Source organism: Benincasa hispida, chromosome 7 (assembly GCF_027475165.1).
Source record: "Benincasa hispida cultivar pf3 chromosome 7, pf3_genome.v1.1, whole genome shotgun sequence".
In the NCBI taxonomy this organism is placed as follows: Eukaryota; Viridiplantae; Streptophyta; class Magnoliopsida; order Cucurbitales; family Cucurbitaceae; genus Benincasa; species Benincasa hispida.
This window is the reverse complement of record NC_143484.1, coordinates 10,250,838-10,272,750: the sequence shown is the minus strand read 5'-3', so window position 1 is coordinate 10,272,750 and position 21,913 is coordinate 10,250,838. Positions and strand designations below refer to the sequence as shown.

General features: G+C 33.9%; 1 protein-coding gene and 1 non-coding gene across 2 annotated transcripts; both read right to left on the bottom strand.

Annotated features, from left to right (window-relative positions):
• Window positions 1-751: 751 nt before the first annotated feature.
• On the bottom strand, window positions 752-1,237 carry LOC120081662 (basic form of pathogenesis-related protein 1-like). Its single transcript, XM_039036711.2, has one exon. The coding sequence runs from the start codon at window positions 1,226-1,228 to the stop codon at window positions 752-754; it is 477 nt and encodes a 158-aa protein (XP_038892639.2). The 5' UTR covers window positions 1,229-1,237.
• Window positions 1,238-15,489: 14,252 nt separating this feature from the next.
• On the bottom strand, window positions 15,490-15,576 carry LOC120082279 (small nucleolar RNA snoR114). Its single transcript, XR_005483114.1, has one exon. It is a non-coding gene; the product is annotated as a small nucleolar RNA snoR114 (small nucleolar RNA).
• Window positions 15,577-21,913: the final 6,337 nt, after the last annotated feature.

The window sequence follows — 21,913 nt, the reverse complement described above, 5'->3', positions numbered from 1 at the left end:
TTTCAAATTGGGTCTTTAGGCCCTATTTTCTCTATTATTGCTTCAAAGTCTTTAATGTTCATTCAAAATAGTCGATTCCTACAAAACAAGACAGAAAAGCATAAAAGTACACATTTAATGGTCAAAACTAACTTAATCCTAAGCCCTAGAAGAGCACTTTTTGAGTGTTGTATTATATTATTGTCATTGTCTGCGGCAGTAAGTGATTTTTTTAGAAGAGAGAAATTATTTAGATATAAATAAATGAGCGTGGATTTTTTTGCTTTCCTAAACTTGTGGTTAAGTTATAATAATTTAATTATAGATTACTTACGATTTTCACAAGTTTAAGATGCAAAATTGTTAACACAAAACTAATGTTTTCCTTTGGGGACGAATTTTATATAACTAAAATTAATTAATCTTGGTTAATCAAAAATTGACTTAGGATTATTGACTATTAACCGTTGCTAATAATGTAGCCGACAAAATTAACCATTTCTAATAATAACCAAAATTTTCTAGGTCAAGAAATGATATTGATATTACTTTAACAATAATTTACCATTTGTGTTTTATTTGCAAATGCTCCATGTAGTTATAAACATGTAATAAGAAGATTTATTATTGCATATTCAATAATGTAGACTCCATAAACTATTAGGTTTGTCCATCCCATTATAGTTGACAATAATACATAGTATCAATTTCAATTATGAAAGAGTAGTTAGGCTCGATAGGGGAGCATATCCCAAAAAAACTACATTCCTATTTAGAGTGGAGAATCATAAGGCCTTTGTCCAAAGATGTTTCCAGGAGGATGATAATTACATATAACAAATTGAGAGTTACTTTTACAAGGCACTCTAGCACATCCAATATGCACCGAGTTTCGCCACACTACCTGAGTGTAGTGGTTACACTCGCCCTTGATGCACAAATTTGATGTGTAATTGTATAGAGGTTTCTCCTCCAGCCACAACTTCATTGCAAACGCTCCAGTGATCTCTGGGTAGTAGCCTGCGGCTATGTTTTCGCCATAAGGCCCACCTGAGTAAACCATCGCACAATCATTCCTCCTTTTATTGGCATAGGCTTGAGCATAGGCCGCTATTGTTTTATTCCATGTAACGGGGCCAACCCTAACTTGTGCACGAGCTCGATTATGTAATGCAACATAGTCACGAGGGGAGTTTTGCGCATGAGTTTGGCATAGGACGAACATGAAAGTAGCTAAGAAAATGGCCATGAGAGGCTTTTGAGTCCACATATCGAAAAAAAATTAGATTAAAAGGGTAGGTTTTGAGATATGAAGTGAAGGGAATTTATAGATATGAAAAATTAAATATGGAATGTGATAAGGAAAGGAATAATGAACCTAAATTAAGATTATCTGTATTTTTCTTATTTAGGAACACTTCGGTTTAGTAATTGCATTTGCACCCTATTTGAGGGCTAATAATTAGTGCGTATAGCTCATTTTTCTTATTTAATGACCATTCTATTTCGCAATTACACTCTAATTAATGACTAATTACTAACTATGTTATGAAATCATTTTTCTTCATTAATGACATTCGCATTGCATAATTTGACCATTATAGCTTGATATTGTGGTCAAGTTATAGTTTAGAAATTTATGCACAAACGAATATCTACAGGGATTAAAAAAAAATTAGAAGAGAAAGAATAAAATAATATAAAATGATATATGATAAAATAAAATAAAGTATTTTATTTTATATATTATTATTATTAATAATTATTTATAAATAAATTCTTTCTCTCCCTCACCTCTCACGTTTTTCCTAGACCCCCATCTTCATCTTCTTCTTCGTGCCCTAGCCTCGCCCAACTGCCTTTTCTCCAGCCGGCCACTACCTATGTCCGATCGAGCCGCCACCAGTTTGTTGATCGTTCGTGGGCCACCATTCGCATGCAGGTCGACTTGGTCTCGTCAGCAAGCAGCGATCGTCTAGATCCCCTCTGCCGTCTCACCTAATGCCTTCCATTCACGAGCATCCGTGCCAGATTCGCTTGGCCCGTCGCGTCGTCTGCCTCCCAGCCAATCTCCTCCGCCACGTCGCGCTACCGTTTGCACTAGTTGTGACCCCCAAGCATTCTTCCATCTCTCTTCGGCTCGCCGTCGGCTGAAGCCTCCACTAGCCAGTCCCGTTCGTTCGACGCCTCCTAGCCCCTGCCGCCATTGTGGTTTCCATCAGATCTATTTTGGGTAAGTTTCCATCGTTGGGTTTTGCCAGATCTTGTGGATTTGGGTAAGTTGGTGATTCTTTTCTCAAATAGGACTATTGACCATGGTATTGTGCTTCATTATTTTTTTTACATGCTTTGGTTGGATTTTGAAGTCGAGTTTTGGAGAAGCTTGGAAGTCAGAGGGGCGTCGTCCTAGGGAAATGAAAGTCTCTGTCATGAACGGCCTTATATAACGTGACTAAACATTTCGTGGTCTGGTCTTATACAAACTCTTTTTCATAGGATACCCCGCTCATATGTCTCCACGTTAATGATCAGGATTAGACCATCTGTAGCACTTTACAACACTTGTAACATCTACAAAGCGGGTCGTATCCGTAATGTCACAAGGATAAGGTTTCCCCCCTTTATCCATATACTACAGACCATTTAGGTTATCACTTAATGCATGGTCCACTTGTGTGTCTCCACATACATACTTAAGTTATAACAATAACCATGGATCTTAGTTTATTGGTTTGTGATTAATGCAATTAAAATATCCCATATTTCATAGACAATGGTGAAGAAAATATCTCATATTATTACATCACAAATGTTTGTTCATACATGTGTTTACAAACTACATGACCCGGTCCTAAAGCGAGTGGGTGTACAAGATAAATACAAGTAAAAAGAATAAACCAGCGCACTAAGACCAAGTACAAAATTTCCCACTTGCCCTAGTCCAGCCACGAACGGTCCCATAGACCCATGCTCTGTAGGTGACCCTTAAGAACTGTAGCCGTGAGAGCCTTCGTAAACGAGTCAGCAATGTTGTGCTCCGAAGCTATCTTCGTGATTATCATGTCCCCTGATGCACTATCTCGCAGATGAGATGATACTTCTGCTCTATATGTTTGTCGCACTTGTGACTCCTAGACTCCCTAGAGTTGGCCACAACAACACTATTATTACAATAAAGGGTGATGGGCCTAGATATTTCTAGAACAACTTCCAAATCAGCCAGAAACTTCCTGAGCCAAACGACCTCTTTAGTATCTTCACAAGCCGCTACATACTCGACCTCCATAGTGAAATCAGCGATGCACACCTGCTCAGTGCTTCGCCATACTATAGGTTCTCAGTTAAGAGTGAACACTGATCCTGATGTGAACTTTCGAAAATCCCTATCAGTCTGAAAATCAGAGTTCATATATCCATTAAGAAAGAGTTCAATTGTCAAGACATTCAACAAGCCAGAAGCCATATCTTGTTGCATGCTTTATTTGGGAAAGATTATATTAGGACCCACAAGAACTTGGCCAGAAAAAGTCTAGACCTCAACCATGCGATCCTAATATTTGTAACTTAATCGATCAACAATGCATAGGCTAGAAATATTTTGCTAAAATGAAATTCAACAAATCAATTTGTCACTAAAACTTATTGAATTCAATTAAAAAAAATCCCCCAAAGGATTCACAACAATTGAATAAAATAAAATTAGATGGTCTTCAAGAAGTAAGAATCGAGGCTAACTATACCAATAATTTCTTAGCAAATTGACTCAATCACTCAAAAACTGAATAAAAACTCTTAAATTTCTCTTTATTTGAGCTTAATTTCGAATGTGTAGTGGCTGCCTTCAAAGCTGACCCTCAGGGTCCTATTAATAAGATCCTCATAGCGTCACGATGCCAAGGTCAAGCTATTGTGGTAAATGCGTTTGTGACTTGTGCATGCTTAATTTCTAAAGCTTTAATTATTTTAATCATGTAACATCCTGATTTTTGTAGGAAAATTTAAGTTAATTATCTCAAATTGCTGAGTTTTAGTTTCCTAATCTTTGGAATTTGGAAACAAATTGTTACAGTTGAAGAAGTTGTATTGGTTAATGTGGATTCTTTGAGTATTAGTTTTAAATTAATTGGAAGGGATAATTGAATTATTTGTACAATAAATTTTGAGTTTTTGTGAAATTTGAAAGGGAAAAGAGGAAATTGTGGTTTTAAGATTTTACCCTTTTTAATTTTGGAACTTGGATCCAAAATTTAAGTAATGAATTAGGAAAAGATAATTGGTTTATTTGGAAGTAATTAAATCAAGTACTTAAAAATATTTGTAAATTTAGATTCAAGTGAATTTGGAAAGTTAGAATTTAATTTTGGGATTTAGAATTTTTGGAAAGAAGTGATTTAAAGTTGGTGAATTTATTTTTCGGTTTATTTAATTAATTGGAGAAGAGGTGAAAGATTTGAGTTTGATATGACATATTTATTAACGAAAGGAAATATATATATATATATATATATATAAGGGTTTTGGAATTTAAGAAAAGAAAAAGAAAGAATATATGTGGGTTTTGGAATTTAAGAAAAGGAAAAGAAATAATATATATATACATACATATATATTATTTATGTATTTGTGTGATGGAGAAATAAAAAGGAAAGAAATATGGAATTTTCAAACCCCCACTTTCTCACTTTCTCTTTGGTTTAGACAAACTTCGGCTATAGCACCGTCGACATCCACATCCTTTCCTCCATCAAGTTGCAACCGCACCGCTCCGACCTTCACGTCACCGAATCTGCTTGCTATTGGTCCTCCTCTCTACTAGTCATTGTCCTCTGTCGAACACCGTCGTGAGGTTCGTAGTCTTGGGATAAGATCTAAATGATTTTCATGGTTTTGTTGAGGATCTTGTATACCCAATAAATAACGTGTTTAATTATCATTTCAATCGTGATGTTGGAGGTTGAATTTGAAAGTTTGAAGGAGTTTAAAAGGTCATTAACGTGTTTTCAAGCAGATAAGGTGATTTCAGCAAGAATTTTTGGTAAGATTTGGGGCTTTGTGACTTGTTCAATTCGAATATAATTTATACGAATTAAGTTATTAAGTTTTTTTGTTGATTTTGGCGTGATTAAACACTTAGGTGTGAACCTAGAGGTTAAATTTTATTTTGGTTTATGTACTAGGATTTAATTCAAATATTGTGGAGATTAGAAGGGCCTAGTTGCTCAAATAATTGGCTCCATTAAGGATTCAAGAATTTCACAAAGATACAATTGCTTTTTGGTTCAACCTAATATCAAAGTAAGCAATCTTATTATTGGAACTATCCACGAGCCAGACACTAGATATATGCCAGCATGATAGATGAATATTATGACAGAACGATAACATGATAGATGGATAGTATAGTATGACCGATATATGTTCTTGTATGAGAATCTGAAAGATTTATTTGTGCACGTAAAGACTTACATGTTAGTAAGAGCACTGAGGGTGTATTTTATATGAGGATATAGAGGCATATATGCATGTTGTATAACCATGATGTTCAGGTATATATGTATATTATAAAACCATATTGTAATAATTATGATGTTGATATTGTGATAGCGTCTTTACTGATTAGTTAGATGGCCACTAGGTATTGTGTTTCCTTCAGGATTCACCAGATTGTGTTTCCTTTGAGATTCACAAGATATTGTGTTTCTTTCGAAATTCACCAGATATTGTGTTTCCTTCGAGATTCACAAGATAGATTGTGTTTCCTTCGGGATTCAGAAGATAGATTGTGTTTCCTTCGGGATTCACCAGATAGATTGTGTTTCCTTCGGGATTAACTAGATAGATTGTGTTTCCTTGGGATTCACCAGATAGATTGTGTTTCCTTTGGGATTCACCAGAGGTAGTGGGCATACTTAACTATAGTAGGATAGAAACTAGTTTTGCATGTATGTATATGTCCGATGAGGACTAGTGTAATTTTTATATTCCACCAGAGGTAGGCATCTAGAGGATATAGATGCCTAGCCCGACCCCAGTAGTGGGGTTACTTACTGAGTATTTTATACTCACCTTTTCTCATGTTTATGTTTCAGGTAGGGCTAGGACGCACTAGCGAATGACAAGAGGAATCCTTGAACGAGCCACTAGGGACTAGTTTTATGCTTCTGCTCATGATATTTAGATTTGTTTCCATGTTTTTCAACTTTCAATTTGATGTTTGAAACTTATTATTAAGATTTGTTTTCAGACCTATTTATTATCATTTATGATTTATGGGTACTCTATCGTCTGTTTTTAATATCTAAATTTAATGAAGGTCTTCTGAGTTCAACTTATTTATTTAGCATTTATTTCATTATAAAAGGATGTCGTTTTAAGTTTCATGCTGGCATGTTTTTAGAATCGGCCTAACTTGAGTCCTAAAGGGTCGGGTCATTACAGTTGGTATAGAGCCCATGTTTTGGGTTATATAGATGGACTCACTATTTAAGTCTAGATTGTCCTTATGGCTCGTGAACGGATTCCTCGGCATCGCCAGGTACGCTCCTTCATTACACGTTTTAAGGAAAATGTGTTGGTAACAAGACTAAGTTAAATAAATTGGTCAAGAAAGGTGAGGTGGTTGAAATTGTAATTGGTATAAAATGGGAGAAAATAAGTTGTTGGAACGAATGGTTGATCTCAAGGTACTTTGACTTTACCTATGTCTTATTGCGATGAAGAGGCTTAAGTTTAATTAGCTATACTAGGATGAAGGATGAGAATTTGGAGTTTAAAGGCAATGTTAACTTGTGGAAAGTACCCTAATAAAAGTATGAAGATTGAAGTTGAATTGTAGGTTATAAAAGGGTTGGAAGTGATCACATATTTTGGTATAGAGAATATGTTTCACTTGGAAATTGAAAAAGAGAACCTTTAATTTATTGATCTTAACGAAGATAAGTGGGAGGAAAATAAAATCATTTAATGAAGATTTTATTATTTTGATAGGATAAAGGAAATTAATATTTTGAGGTCAAAGGCTAAGTTTGTTTGGCTTCCTAAGTTAAGAGTTCTTTGGTTGCGAGCATTTGAGATCGAATTCAATTGGTTTTCCTTCAAAAATTTGGAGATGTTATATGAAAGGATGTATAGAACTTTATGGACAATTGAAGTTTGAAATACTATTCACTTGGATCAATGAAGCAACTCGAAAGCGAGAGGATGAGGTGAGGATTAAGTATCAAAAGCTCTTCGAGATTTGAACTTTCGAGGACGAAAGTTCTAAAGGTGGGAAGAATGTAACATCCCGATTTTTTTAGGAAAAATTAAGTTAATTATCTCAAATTGCTGAGTTTTAGTTTCCTAATCTTTGGAATTTGGAAACAATTTGTTACAGTTGAAGAAGTTTTATTGGTTAATGTAGATTCTTTGAGTATGAGTTTTAAATTAATTGGAAAGGATAATTGAATTATTTGTATAAGAAATTTTGAGTTTTTGTGAAATTTAAAAGGGAAAAGAGGAAATTATGGTATTAAGTTTTTACCCTCTTTAATTTTGGAACTTGGATCCAAAATTTAAATAAAGAATTAGGAAAAGATAATTAGTTTATTTGGAAATAATTAAATCAAGTACTTAAAAAGATTTGTAAATTTGGATTTAAGTTAATTTGGAAAGTTAGAATTTAATTTTTTGATTTAGAATTTTTGGTAAGAAGTGATTTAAAGTTGGTGAATTATTTTTAGGTTTATTTAACTAATTGGAGAAGATGTGAAAGATTTGAGTTTGATATGACATATTTATTAACGAAAGAAATATATATATATAGGTTTTGGAATTTAAGAAAAGAAAAGGAAAGAATATATATGGGTTTTGGAATTTAAGAAAAGGAAAGGACATAATATATTTATTCATACATATATATATTATTTATGTATTTGTGTAGTGGAGAATTAAAAAGAAAACAAATATGGAATTTTCAAACCCCCACTTTCTCACTTTCTCTCTGGTTTAGACAAACTTCGGCTGTTGCACCGTCGACTCCACATCCTTTCCTCCGTCAAGTTGCAACTGTGCCACTCCGACCTTCAAATCGTCGGATCTGCTCGCCGTTGGTCCTCCTCTCTTCTAGCCGTTGTCCTCTGTCGAACATCTTCGTGAGGTTCGTAGTTTTGGGATAAGATCTAAATGATTTTCATGGTTTTGTTGAGGATTTTGAATATCCAATAAATAACGTGTTTAATTATCATTTCAATCGTGATTTTGGAGGTTGAATTTGAAAGTTTGAAGGAGTTTAAAAGGTCGTTAGCGTGCTGTTAAGAAGAGTTAAAGGATTTCGGCAAGAATTTTGGTAAGATTTGGGGCTTTGTGACTTGTTCAGTTCGAATGTAATTTATACGAATTAAGTTATTAAGTTTTGTTGCTGATTTTGGCGTGATTAAACGCTTAGGTGTGAACCTAAAGGTTAAATTTTATTTTGGTTTATGTACTAGAATTTAATTCAAAGATTATGGATATTAGAAGCGGTTAGTTGCCCAAATAATTCGCTTGATTAAGGATTCAAAAATTTCACAAAGATTCAATTTCTTTTTTGTTCAACCTAATATCAAAGTAAGTAATCTTACTATTGGAACTGCCCACAGGCCAGACACTAGATATATGTCAGCATGATAGATGAATATTATGAAAGAACGATAACATGATAGATGGATAGTATAGTATGACCAATATATGTTGTTATATGAAAATCTGAAAGATTTATTTGTGTACGTATAGACTTGCATGCTAGTAAGAGGTGATACTTGATTCATTGAGGGTGTATTTGATATGAGGATATAGAGGCATATATGCATGTTGTATAGTCATGATGTTGAGGTGTATATGTATGTTATAAAATCATATTGCAATAATTGTGATGTTGATATTGTGATAACGTCTTTACCGATTAGTTAGATGCCCACTAGATATTGTGTTTCCTTCGGGATTCACCCAATTGTGTTTCCTTCGGGATTCACCAGATATTGTATTTCCTTCAGGATTCACCAGATTATGTTTCCTTCGGGATTCAACAGATTGTGTTTCCTTCGGGATTCACTAGATATTGTGTTTCCTTTGGGATTCACCATAGGTAGTGGGCATACTTAACTACAGTAGGATAGAAACCAGTTTTGCATGTATGTATGTGTCCCATGAGGACTAGAGCAATTTTTATGTTCCACTAGAGGTAGGCATCTAGAGGACATAGATGCCTAGCCCGACCCTAATAGTGGGGTTACTTACTGAGTATTTTATACTCACCCTTTCTCATGTTTATGTTTTAGGTAAGGGCAAGGACGCACTGGCGAATGACAAGAGGAATCCTTGAACGAGTCACTGGGGACCAGTTTTATGCTTCTGCTCATGATATTTAGATTTCTTTCCATGTTTTTCAACTTTCAATTTGATTTTTGAAACATACTATTAAGATTTGTTTTCAGGCCTATTTATTATCATTTATGATTTATGGGTACCCTATCGTCTATTTTTAATATCTAAATTTAATGAAGGTCTTTTGAGTTCAACTTATTTATTTAGCATTTATTCACTATAAAAGGATGTTGTTTTAAGTTCCATGCATTCATGTGTTTGGTATCGGCCTAACTTGAGTCCTAGGGGGTCGGGTCGTTACAAATCATCTGGTTGAAGTTACCTCAGCTAAAACCATTCAAGAGAATAAGATAGCTAGAAACGCATTAAGTCAGACCGCACAGTAGCATTAGAGATAAAAATGAAGGAGTAATATAACATGAAACGGAAGAAATCAGAATCAGTAAGCACTTTAACTAAACTTAATTAGAGTTTTAAACATGCTACTCAAGTAAAGTTCATAAGAGGGTTTGTACAGTACAGTACCTTTGTACAATTCTCCACGAATTTAGCTAGATGTCTCCTAATTCGAGTTTGAAACTTCAAGTAGACCACCACCAAGGTCTTCTTTACTAAACTCAAGAAGGAATGTGTGGTGGAAACACTTACATTGAACTCAATTTTGGATGAACTTAGGTGGGCTGTCAAGGGTTTAGAAAGGTGCGGACTTTCTGCTTAAAATTTCAGAGCTCTCTCTCAAATCTCAGCATGCAAGTTCAATATAAAGGCTCAATCCATGCAAGGAGAAAGATTGCATGTAGGGTAGCTCATACTAGCAGTTATCATTGAAGAGGTGAGTAGAATCCGGTGATATATTACACAAATTGAGTTTTAGTGGATTTTTCCCAAAAAACTGTTGTAAAAATCCACTAACTCATTTTGGATTTCAAAAATATTTTCTTTTAAATAAAACGATTTTATTTAAATAATTTAGTTTTATAAAACTAATTCTAAATAATTAATCTAAATAAAACTAAATTTAATTTTTAATGAAACCTTTTAATTAAATTAAATTATTATTAATTTAGTATCTTAATATTAAATTAATATTAATTTAGTATCTCCACAATAATTTAAATATTAATTGATTCTCCCAGAATCACTAAATTCTTTCCGTACCGCTCTCTCTCGAAGCAGTATTTCCCTCAGCTGGATATCCAGTTTATTCCGAACTAACATAAGGGAAATCAACCGAGACCCCGTCAGTAGCGGCGAGCGAGAGCGGATTGGGGGTTTTTTGTTCAGTTTTTGATAATATTAAACGTTTCAATTATATCAAATATAATTAAATGAAATCCTAAAAAACTAAATTTCAATGTTTCAAATTCACAACCCTAATGGACCGACGGATCGTGAACATACTAAATTTATTAATCCAATTTATGAGCTAGTAGATGGACCTAATGGACCTACGATTTGTAATTAATTGGTTAAACTCTTTAAAACCGAATTAATCAATATTTGTTAACTATCAAGGCATACCACTATAGCTTCATAGTTGCACTCTCCTCACTATAGATATATGTCTATCCATTTTAACCATAATCAGTAAGTCGATCCTTCATAGGTCGTTCATATTTACAGTTGGATCAAAATTACCATTTTACCCCTGTAAATGCATCTTGTTCGTTAAGCTCCCACTAACCCTCTATTGAAAAACTGATTCAAAGAACCACTTATGAATCATGTCCTTCTCTACAACGAGAGGGCAAGGCCCCGTTGCTCAAGACCAGGAATCACCAGTTAAGAGAACAACCTTTCTACTAACTCTAAGATGGGTAGGAGTGAGTTTCATCTTGCAAGGTTATGTCCCTAGCTATCTATCTGGTCATATCTCCAAAATGGGAGGCTTATTGAGCAATGTTGTTAGACTACTCTCACCTATGCAGCTCAAAGGATAATCCCGAATAAACAGGAGTGTATAGTTAACTCGGGATTAAGATCGAGTTATCCTAGGTTATTTTAGTATGATAAAGTTAGTTTTAATAATAAATGATCATTATAAAGAATAGTGACTATTTTGAGGTCGAGTTTTTATGCAAACTCATTGCATAGGATGCTCCCACTCAGATACCTCTACATGAATTATCTGTGGATCACATCATTTGTATCAGCATACAAATAGGCCGCATCCAATAGTGTTGCCAGGATGAGATACTCAATTTCATCCATATACTTATAGACTATTTAGGCTATATACTATAACTTGATCCTTTTTATGTCTTTACATAAAGTTAAAGTATTCACACTATAGCCATGGATTTTTTTATTGGATTTCATAATAAAATGCAATATCAACAACTTTATTGAATAAAATATTCAATAATATTTTATTGATAAATAGAATTTTTAACACGAATTACGAACTGCGAGTTTTTAGGATATCCCCAACAATCTCCCACTTGGACTAAAACTCCAGTGAGAATAAACATACAAATATATACAATGTTTATAATGTTGAGAAACATAGAGGAAAAATACATACAAATCAAATTCCCTATTGTCAATTTGAACATTTCAAACTAACCCAAAAACTGATGTTCAACTTGAATCCATTGACCTACCAATGGGGCCTTATGGACCTATAGCTTGAAGCTCCAATGGTACGTGAATAAATGACTAAACTCTTTAATCATGATATCCACCATCCATTAACTGTCAAGCACTCCACTAAAGACCGACGGCTGCACTCTTCGCACTATAAATATATTTCTCTGTCTATTGGATATAACCATTCAATAGTACGACAACCCTTCACAAATCGCTTATATGTACAGTTGGAAAAATTTACTGTTTTGCACCTATAGTTACATCTAACTCCATAAGTATCACTGATTCCTCTAATGAACAATAGATCATAGTTCTACTATGACTAAACCCTTCTCGGGCCAAGAGAAGGTGTGGCACCACATTGTTCAAGCCCTAGAATCAGCCCTTAAAGGAGCAATTTATCTACTTACCCCTGCTTCGGAGAATGAGTGAATTTCATCTTGTGTAGCTGAGTTTCCAGCTCCCCAATCAGATGAATCCCCAAAGTGGTAGGTTTGAGTCGACGATCTAGCCACTCTCACCCATGCAAATCAAAGAACCGCCTTCAAAGGCAAGAGTTCACAACTCACTCAGGATTAAGGTCATGTTACCTATAGTCATCCTACTGAAATGAAAGTCTTAATTATGAACGACGTTATATAACGAGACTAAACATTTCGTGGTTCGATCTTATACAAACTCCTTTGTATAGAGTATCCCCGCTCGCATGTCTAATACACGAATGATCAGAATCAGATCATTTGTAGTACTTTACAATATTTGTAACACCTACAAAATGGGCCACACTCGTAATGTCACCAGGATAAGGTATCCCTCCTTTATCCATATACTACAGACCATTTACGTTATCACTTAAAGCACGATCTACTTGTATGTCTCCACATATATGCTTAAGTTACAACAATAACCATAGGTCTTAGTTTATTGGTTTGTGGTTAATGCAACTAAAATATCTCATATTTCATAGACTGAAATGAATAAAGTATCATATATTATAAATCACAAAGTGTTTTTTTATATATGTGTTTACAAACTAAAAGACCCTACGAGATTTAGGGCATCAATCCCAACACTTCTTCAATCCACGAATTCAACTTCAATCTTCACTCCAAAAGCTTAAATTTGTTTTACATAACTTGAAAAAGGCAACGGAAACAGTATAAACAAAAATAAACCTAAGCATGCTTCTACTACAAAATAGAGAAGAAAGGGAAATCGAAACTAACCCTTGGAGAACTAGTTCTTCGCATTTCCTCTCTGGTAATGGATCACGAACTGATACATTACTTCTCCTAATCTCAACACCACGAATATAGCAACACAATAGAAACTCGAACACCATAATGAGGACACCTCCACAATGTCTTCCTTGTTATTCTCAAGGAGAGAATCAAAGAGAGTTGTGAGCTTCTGTGGATTAATTTTTGTCTAAGGAAGGGAGAGAGTTTTTCTTTGAGAGCAATGAAGAGGAGAAGAAGATTGGGTGGGATCCATTAAACCAATTTCATTTTCAACTTATGAATTCCCTTCTCTATCTTTCACGTATATGAGAGAGGGTTCAGAGAGATATCAATAACTCCCTACCTTAATTGAAATCAGCTTCCCTTAGGAGTTAATTTTCAAATTTCAAAAAATTGAATGTTTAATATATATTAACTAATTTAATATCAATATCAAATCATATGTTATATCACGTATAACATATAACCTTTAGTTTATATTATATCACATATAAAATACAACCTATAGTTTATAATTCTCTCATATAACTTATAGTATTAATATGAATCATACACATATTAATTTTAAACTATAGTTTTTATATGAATCACATTCATATAATTAATATTGGAAACATATTCAAATATTTATTTCTCTCATTAAAATTATATTATAATGTATCACATACATTATATTGATTATATCATATACAATTAATTCCCTTTAAATAATTTGAATAATTCAAACTAAAACAAAATTAATTTGAGTATCATTAATCATTATTGAGCTAACAAGGGGACCTTATGGACCTATAGATTGAAGTTCCAATGATATGAGATTAATTAATTAAACTCTTCAATTAAATTAATTCCCTTTCAGATAAACTTTGTGGCCCGACGATCTTCGTAAAAGAAGGAACTTTTGTCCATAAGCTTGTGCTTGTTTGGAGGGATCATCATAAATGATTGAAATGTATTGTTTTGTGTACATAAAATATTCAACCAAAGTTGCTCCTGTATGAGGGGTGTACATCTCACCTACATTTGGTTGGGTTAAATCGTTCATCCAAATGACCAACTACGTTCAATTTAGGCCCCATCAGTTTCATAACATTCAGTTCATATCCTGACCCCAACAATGGGGTTATTTATTAGGAATTTTAAACACTAATTTATTTCTTAAAATGTTCTTCAGACATAGGCAAGAACATACTAGAGATGCTTGATTAGGATGTTTGTTCACCGTATCATTTCTTCACGATGTTTTGAAAGTTTATGAAAAATACTAATTTTAGTTGTTTTAAGTTTAAATGTTTCTTTTTAATTAAAGTTTTTAGGAATCCCGAACTAAAGATTCATCTAGACTTTTTCATTAAATTGTTTTTAACAGCTTTATTTGTTTATAAAATGTTCAGCTTAAATTTGAATGGTCAACTAGTTTTAGTTTTAAAACTGTAGTAATGGCTCTAGTTAGAGTTCCCAAAAAGTTGAGTGCATTATAGTATATCACATGCTTTTATGATAAAAGTCTATCACTAATAAATTTCAATGATAGAAGTCTATCACTAATGGACTTCACTTACAATGATACTTTTTTAATCGATCCAAGAACAATAAAAATAGAGGATTCATGAATTTTTTTTTGTCATTTAAGAAAATTCACTTAGCCAATAGAATATTTCATCCATTTGAAACACATTTGGAAGTGTTTCTATAAGCGCAGTAGCTCAACATAAATGGAGAAATAGAAGGGTCTCATAAGTTCTCCTAGCCCTTCCCATTCATACACAAGAAAAATTAAATGGTCATATTTGCATTATTTACAACTTATTTGCTTTTATTTGTAAATAAATTAACTAATTTTGCCATTTTAATACAATTCCTCATTACGACTTGTGACTTGATGTTTGTTGTACAAGATCTCGTTGCAGGTGTATGTCATTCTTTTTTCATTAGAACATATCAATTTTACTTTTAACTTAGTAAGGTGTAATAATTCTTGTATACTAACTAGACTTAATTTTGTGCAAAACTTAACTTGTTGAAATTAGTATATTTTGAATTATTTTTATTTTACTTTTGATTAAAATTTGTTATGAATTTAGTGAAACCTACATGAAGCAAAGTTTACCATATATAGATTGATTTTATAAAATTGAAGATTTAGGGTGAAAAATGATAAATAAAAATTTGAAAAAGAATCCTCAATATTTAATTTTACGAATAATAAGACCCATTTAAGATTTTTTAACATTCACAAATTTTAGTTGAATAATAAAATTGGACACAAATAGGTCATATTATCAAATATTTCATAAATTCACAAACTATTTTTTAAAGAGAATTAAAAAAAATTGTCAAGCTTAGAAGTGCCATGATCTCGTCAGAAAGATCCGATGGTTGTGATCGACCCACGATCACTACAACACAGATATCCTCACAGCAGGACAAATGGAAAGTGCACCAGCCGGGAATCGAACCTGGGTCTATACCGTGGCAGGATACTATTCATAATGAGATTAGAAATTAAGTTTAATCTTTTAATCAGTTTAATAGGATTAAATTTGTCTTAATTAAAAGATTAAATTTGTACAAAATGTATTTATAAGGGACCTTATGTCTAAGACTAGTTTTGTCTTGACTGGAATATTTAAGTTGACGAAAACGTAACACCTCTACTTGAGAACTTACATGGAAAGGTGAATTAGATAGATTTGCTACAAGCATAAAATGGTTGATTAAGGTTTATTAAAGTGTTTAATAAACATTAATCAAAGTTGTTTATCTATCCAAAGTAAGTGTTACTTTTGGAAAAATTTAAACAATCACTTAGTTAAAATCAGTAGCCAGATTTTTCTAAGTTAAATAACGCTAGGTAAAACACTCAGTGGGAGGAAAATTGGGTATATGATACTTCATTTCACCTTTTCTCATTTCTCCCTAAAAGTTCACGCCGTGAGATCTATACTCGACCTCGAGGCACTTTTGCCTGTGTCCCCCTACGGATGGTGTTTGTATAGGTCAATATCAAGGTGAATGGAGAGAGTGTTTATAGTAAGTGGGAGTAGGACGTGTGTCAACACATCCCACAGTCTCTCTCATTAGTTTGTAGTAAAGTTTCATGCTCGGCCTTGAGGCATCTTTGCTTGTGTGCCCCTATAAATGGAATTTGCATGACTCTTTATTCAAACTCCATAAATGGATAGGGTTGGTTTAGTTTTTTCCCTAATCGGTTTTTCACTACGGTTAGCTCATTGGAGCGGAACTTTAGAATCTAAAATGAGGGGTTACACTTACAAAAAAAAAAGGTTAAGCGAGTTTAACAAATTTTGGACCGAACAATTGTGATTGATAGTTACAGGAAGAAGGAGTTGTTCTGTCTATTGGTTGAGATAGTCTCATTTATGTGAAGGGGCACCTAATCACTCTACAATAGTTTTTGTCTCGTCTAACTAAAACATCTTGCAAAATAGATGTCACTTAGGGTGCATTAGATTATTTTGCTAAATTTGATTGGTTTTTGCAAATGGGTTAATGTATTGAATACTTATATAAATAAATTTTATGGTTTTAGTAAATTTCATTGTAATTTTCGCTACATTGAATTTACTCATTGCCAACAAACTTATCAGCGAAAACTATACAACATGGAAAAGCACAATCAACAAAATACTAATCATCGATAACCTTCGCTTTGTACTTACAGAGGATTGTCCTCCTATTCTTCCTCAAAATGCTACTCTAAACATTTGAGAGGCATATGAGCGATGGACATTGGAAAATGAGAAGGCCCAAGCATATATCTTGGAAAGCCTTTCAGAAGTCTTGGCCAAGAAGCTTGAGTCCATGCTTACTACTCGTGAGATCATGGGGTCCATGAGGGGAATGTTGGGACAACCGTTCGCATAGCTTAGGCATGACACTCTCGAATTCATATTCAATGCCCACATGCGAGAAGGGATATCTATAATAGAACATGTTCTTAACATGATGGTACACTTCAACGTGGTAGAGAAGAATGGGTCTGTCATTGATGAGGCCAGTCAGGTTAGCTTCATCTTAGAAACTTTACTTGAAAGTTTCCTACAGTTTCGTAGCAATGCTGTTATGAATATGATTAACAACAACCTGACCACCTTGCTCAATGAACTACAAACATTCCAATCCTTGATGAAAAGCAAGGAATAAAAGGGTGAAGCAAATGTTGCTTCATCCTCCAAGAAGTTCTATAGAGGTTCAACCTCTGGAACTAAGTCTGTGTTTCTTCAGACACCAAAAAGTGGAAGAAGAAAATGGTGGAAAGGGGAAAGCTAACCCACCAGCTGCTGCCCATAGAGGCAAAGTGGCAAAGGCTACAAGTGAATCTATTTCTATTGCAACCAACAGTGACATTGGAAGAGGAATGATCCCAAGTACTTAACAAAAAAGAAGAAGGCCAAGCAATGTAAATATGATTTACTTGTATTGGAGGCTTGTTTATGAAGGAAATCTAAACTGACATCCATGTGAGTGGAAACGGATCGTTCCAATTTCTCTTGCGAATGAACATAAAAAATTACACTCTAAACGGAAACGAACAGATTATGCATAATTAGAAAATTACATCATGCTACTTAAAAATGAAGATACAAGGGATAGAGTATGCTAACCTTTTAAGAACTCTTCTTCAAGTATCCCTCGATCGTTTAGCAAATTGTTCAATTAACACAAACTCGAATGCAACGATCAGAACTCGGTCTCAACAAACATCTGAATGAACCTCGATCTCAATCGAATCTAACTCGAGCCTCAAAACGAATTAGAACACCGCCACAATGGTTACCTTGGTATTCTTGGAGTGAGAATCTAGGAGTTGTGGGCTCTGTATGATTTTTTATTGAGGAAAGCAGGAGGTAGATGATCGAGTAAGTGGGAGATGAATGTTGTCTATCATATGACAAAATACTCGATCGTTTAGTAAATGGAAGCCTATCGTATAGACTTCTCTACTCGATCGTGTAACAACGATTAAGCGAGTAACTATCATATAGTAAACTCGTAGCTTGATCGTGTATGCTCTCTATGCTATCGTTTAGTAAAATACTTTTACTTGATAGCCTTTTTGTGCGATTATTCCGAATCAATCATCATAATTTTGGAAAACAATTTTCCTTTTACCTCAAAGTTACAATAAAGCTTCCAATAACCTTCCACTCAATTCGGTTATTAGAGAAAAAGAATAATTAATTATCATATAATTAATATGCTATAAATAAATATAATAACCAACTTATCATACTATCTTTATAACCTATAGTTTTAATATTTCATCATATGAAACATATAAACCATAGTTATTTTCTATTTTATGGTATTTAATAAATCATATTTATATTAATTCCTCCAATTAATGTATATAATACATCACATCAATTATATCACATATAATTGAATTTCCTCTTGTTAATTTGAACACTTCAAATTAACCCAAAATCTTATTATCAACTTGAACCCATTGAGCTACCAAGGGAACCTCATGGACCTGTAGCTTGAAGCTCCAACGATACGCGAATAACTAATTAAACACTTTAATGATGAGATCCACCATCCATTAATTGTTGGTCACTCCACTAAAGACCGACAACTACACTCTTCGCACTACATATATATTTCTTTGTCCATATGATCAATCAATAATGCGATGACCCTTCACAATCACTTGTAAGTACAACTCGGCCAATTCACCGTTTTGCCCTGTGTAATTACATCCAACTCCTTAAGTACTACTGATTCCTCTAATGAACAAAAAGTCATAGTCCTACTATGACTAAGTCTTCTGAGGCCATAAGAGGGTGTGGCCACTATGTTCAAGACCCGGAATTAGCCCTTAAGGGAGCAATTTATCTACTTCCCCTGCTTCAGGGAAGGAGTAAATCTCGTCTTGTGTAGCTGAGTTCCCAACTCCCGAATCTAACGAATCTCCATAATGGTAGGCTTGTTGAGTTGGCAATCTGGCCACTCTCACCCATACAAATAAAAGGACCGCCCTCATAGGTAGGAGCTCCCAACTCACTCAGGATTAAGGTCATGTCACCTATGGTTATTTTAGTGAAATGTAAGTCTCAATTAACAACGACGTTATATAAAGAGACTAATCATCTCGTGGTTCGGTCTTATACAAACTCTTTGTATAGGATACCCCTGTTCGCATGTCTCCACATGAATGGTCAGGATCAGACCATTTGTAGTACTTTACAACACTTGTAACATCTACAAAACGGGCCGTATCCGTAGTGTTATCAGGATAAGGTATCCCTCCTTTATCCATCTACTACAGACCATTTAGATTACTACTTAAGACATGATCCACTTGTATGTCTCCACATACATGCCTAAGTCACATGAAATAACCACGGATCTTAGTTTATTGGATTTGAGTAAATGCTTATAAAATAACATTTATTTTATTAATAACAATATGTTTACAAACTACGAGACCACCGGGAGAATTAGGACACCAATCCCAACAGTTTAGTGGAGAATGATGACTTTGTCTGTATAATTGATTCAGGTGCCACTAACCATGTTTTTTCTTCATTTCAAGAAATTAGTTCCTAGTGGCAACTGGTAGCTGGGGAGACGACGATGCGTGTTGGAACTGAGTATGTCGTCTCAACTGTGGTAGTGAGAAGACTCCAGCTTACTTCATATAATAAATATATTTTACTTGAAAATATATTTGTTTGTCCTTACTTAAAAAGGAATTTAATTTCTGTAAAGTGTTTGATTGAACAAACAATCCTGTAAATTTCTCTATAAATAAAGTGTTTTATTTCCAAGAATGGTGTAGATATTTTTTATGCTAAGCTGAAAAATAGTTTATAGGTGCTAAGATCGTTAGCAACTAAAGCCATAGGTCGTGGAACAAGAGAGAAATAAGGGACCCTACAAAGACTTTGGGTTCAACTAAAGCTTCTGAATTATATTCAGGCGAGCCAAGCCCTTACCCTGTGTTCTCTCCAGGTCGGGTCGGAGGTGAAGACTGACAAAGTTCATCATTTAGTGGTGGGGTGTTCATAGAAAAGAAGGCGTCGCCAAATGAGTGGCAGATTTTGATGGAGTCTTGCTTTGATGCTGGGGAGATCCATAGATCTGTATAGAGTCTCGCTCATATATCTCAAGGAAGAGTACGCCTAAATACTAAAATGTTTAAAACTGTGATAACCCAGAATAAAAGACTTAAAATTTCTTCTAAATAAAATTCCCAACTTTGGAACATAAAATTAGGACACATCTATTGGGTTTTATGTCCTAAAACTCGTGGTTTGTAAACAATAAACTCATTCCGTTAGTCGATAAAGCTGTTATTGAATATATGAATTGCTTATTTCATTTTAGAAATAAATCAAATAAATCTATAAGATTCATGACTATTACATGAGTACTTGAACTTTATCTGGAGACATAAGAGTGGATCAAGTTCGAGTAAATAGTCAAAATGATCTATTGTATACTAATAAGGTTAGGTGCCTTATTCTGGTAACACTATTGGATGCAGCCCACTCTATAGTTGTTATAAGAAGTTGTAAAGTGCTACAAACAAAGTGATCTTGATTCATTCATATGGTGACATAAGGAATGGAAGTGTCTTGTGCAATGAGTTTTCATAAGATCGGACCAAGAAATAAGTCATTCTTGCTTTATAACGTTCTTTACTATTTAAGACTTAACTATTTTAAAACGATGAACTATGTAACTTGATCTGAATCCTGAGCTAACTATGAACTTCTGTTTATTCGGGATTATCCTTAGACTTACATGGGTAAGGGTTGACTCAATAACGCCGACTCAATAAGCCTCCCATTTTAGGGGTAAGATCGGATAGATAGCTGGATGACATAGGGTGCAAGATGAAATTCACTCCTACCTATTTTTAGGGATAGTAGATAGGTTGTTCCCTTAAGTGCTAATTCCAGATCTTGAACAAGGGGCCCCACCCTTTAATTGGCTCGAGAAGGACTCGGTTTTATGATCGGATCACAAACCATTGTTCATTAGAGGATCAATGGGACTTAAAGAACAAGAGGTAATCTCAGGGGTAAAACAACCTTTTAACCCAACCGTTATTACGAAGAACCTGTGAAGGGTTAACTTACTAATTATGGTTATATGAAGTGGACACAATATATCTACAATGAGGGGAATGCAACTACTAGGCTTTAGTGGAGTGACTAGATAGTTAATGAATGAAGGTTAATTCGGTGTAAAGATTTTAGCCAATTAATCTCGAATCGTTGGAGCCCATGATCTGTAGGTCCATTGGGTCCCCTCTACTAGCTCACAAATGGATTAGCCTTAGAATAGCATGATAAGTTGATTTGAAATGTTCAAATTCGAATTAAAGTAATTAGTAATTATATGTGATACAACTACACGTTTAATTTTGGAATTACAAGTAATTGGAGAATCGATTAATATATAAATATGATTTAAATATTAATTTCATGAATAAGGATTTATGGTACTGGAATTAGTGACAAATTAGTTTGATATTTGATATTAAATTAATAGAATTAATTAAATTGTTCAATTAGTTCTTAATTCTTAATTTTATTAGAAAAATTTATTATTGAATTATTTTTTTGTAAAATTAATAAAATTTTAATTCTAATTAAAGAATTAGAATTAGAAAAAGTTTTGATTTTGAAAACAAAATTTTAAAATCAAATTGTTTTTTAACGTTAAAGAAGTTATTCTTCAACAAGCTGAAAAACTAGAAAACCTCTCATCCAATTCCCTAAATT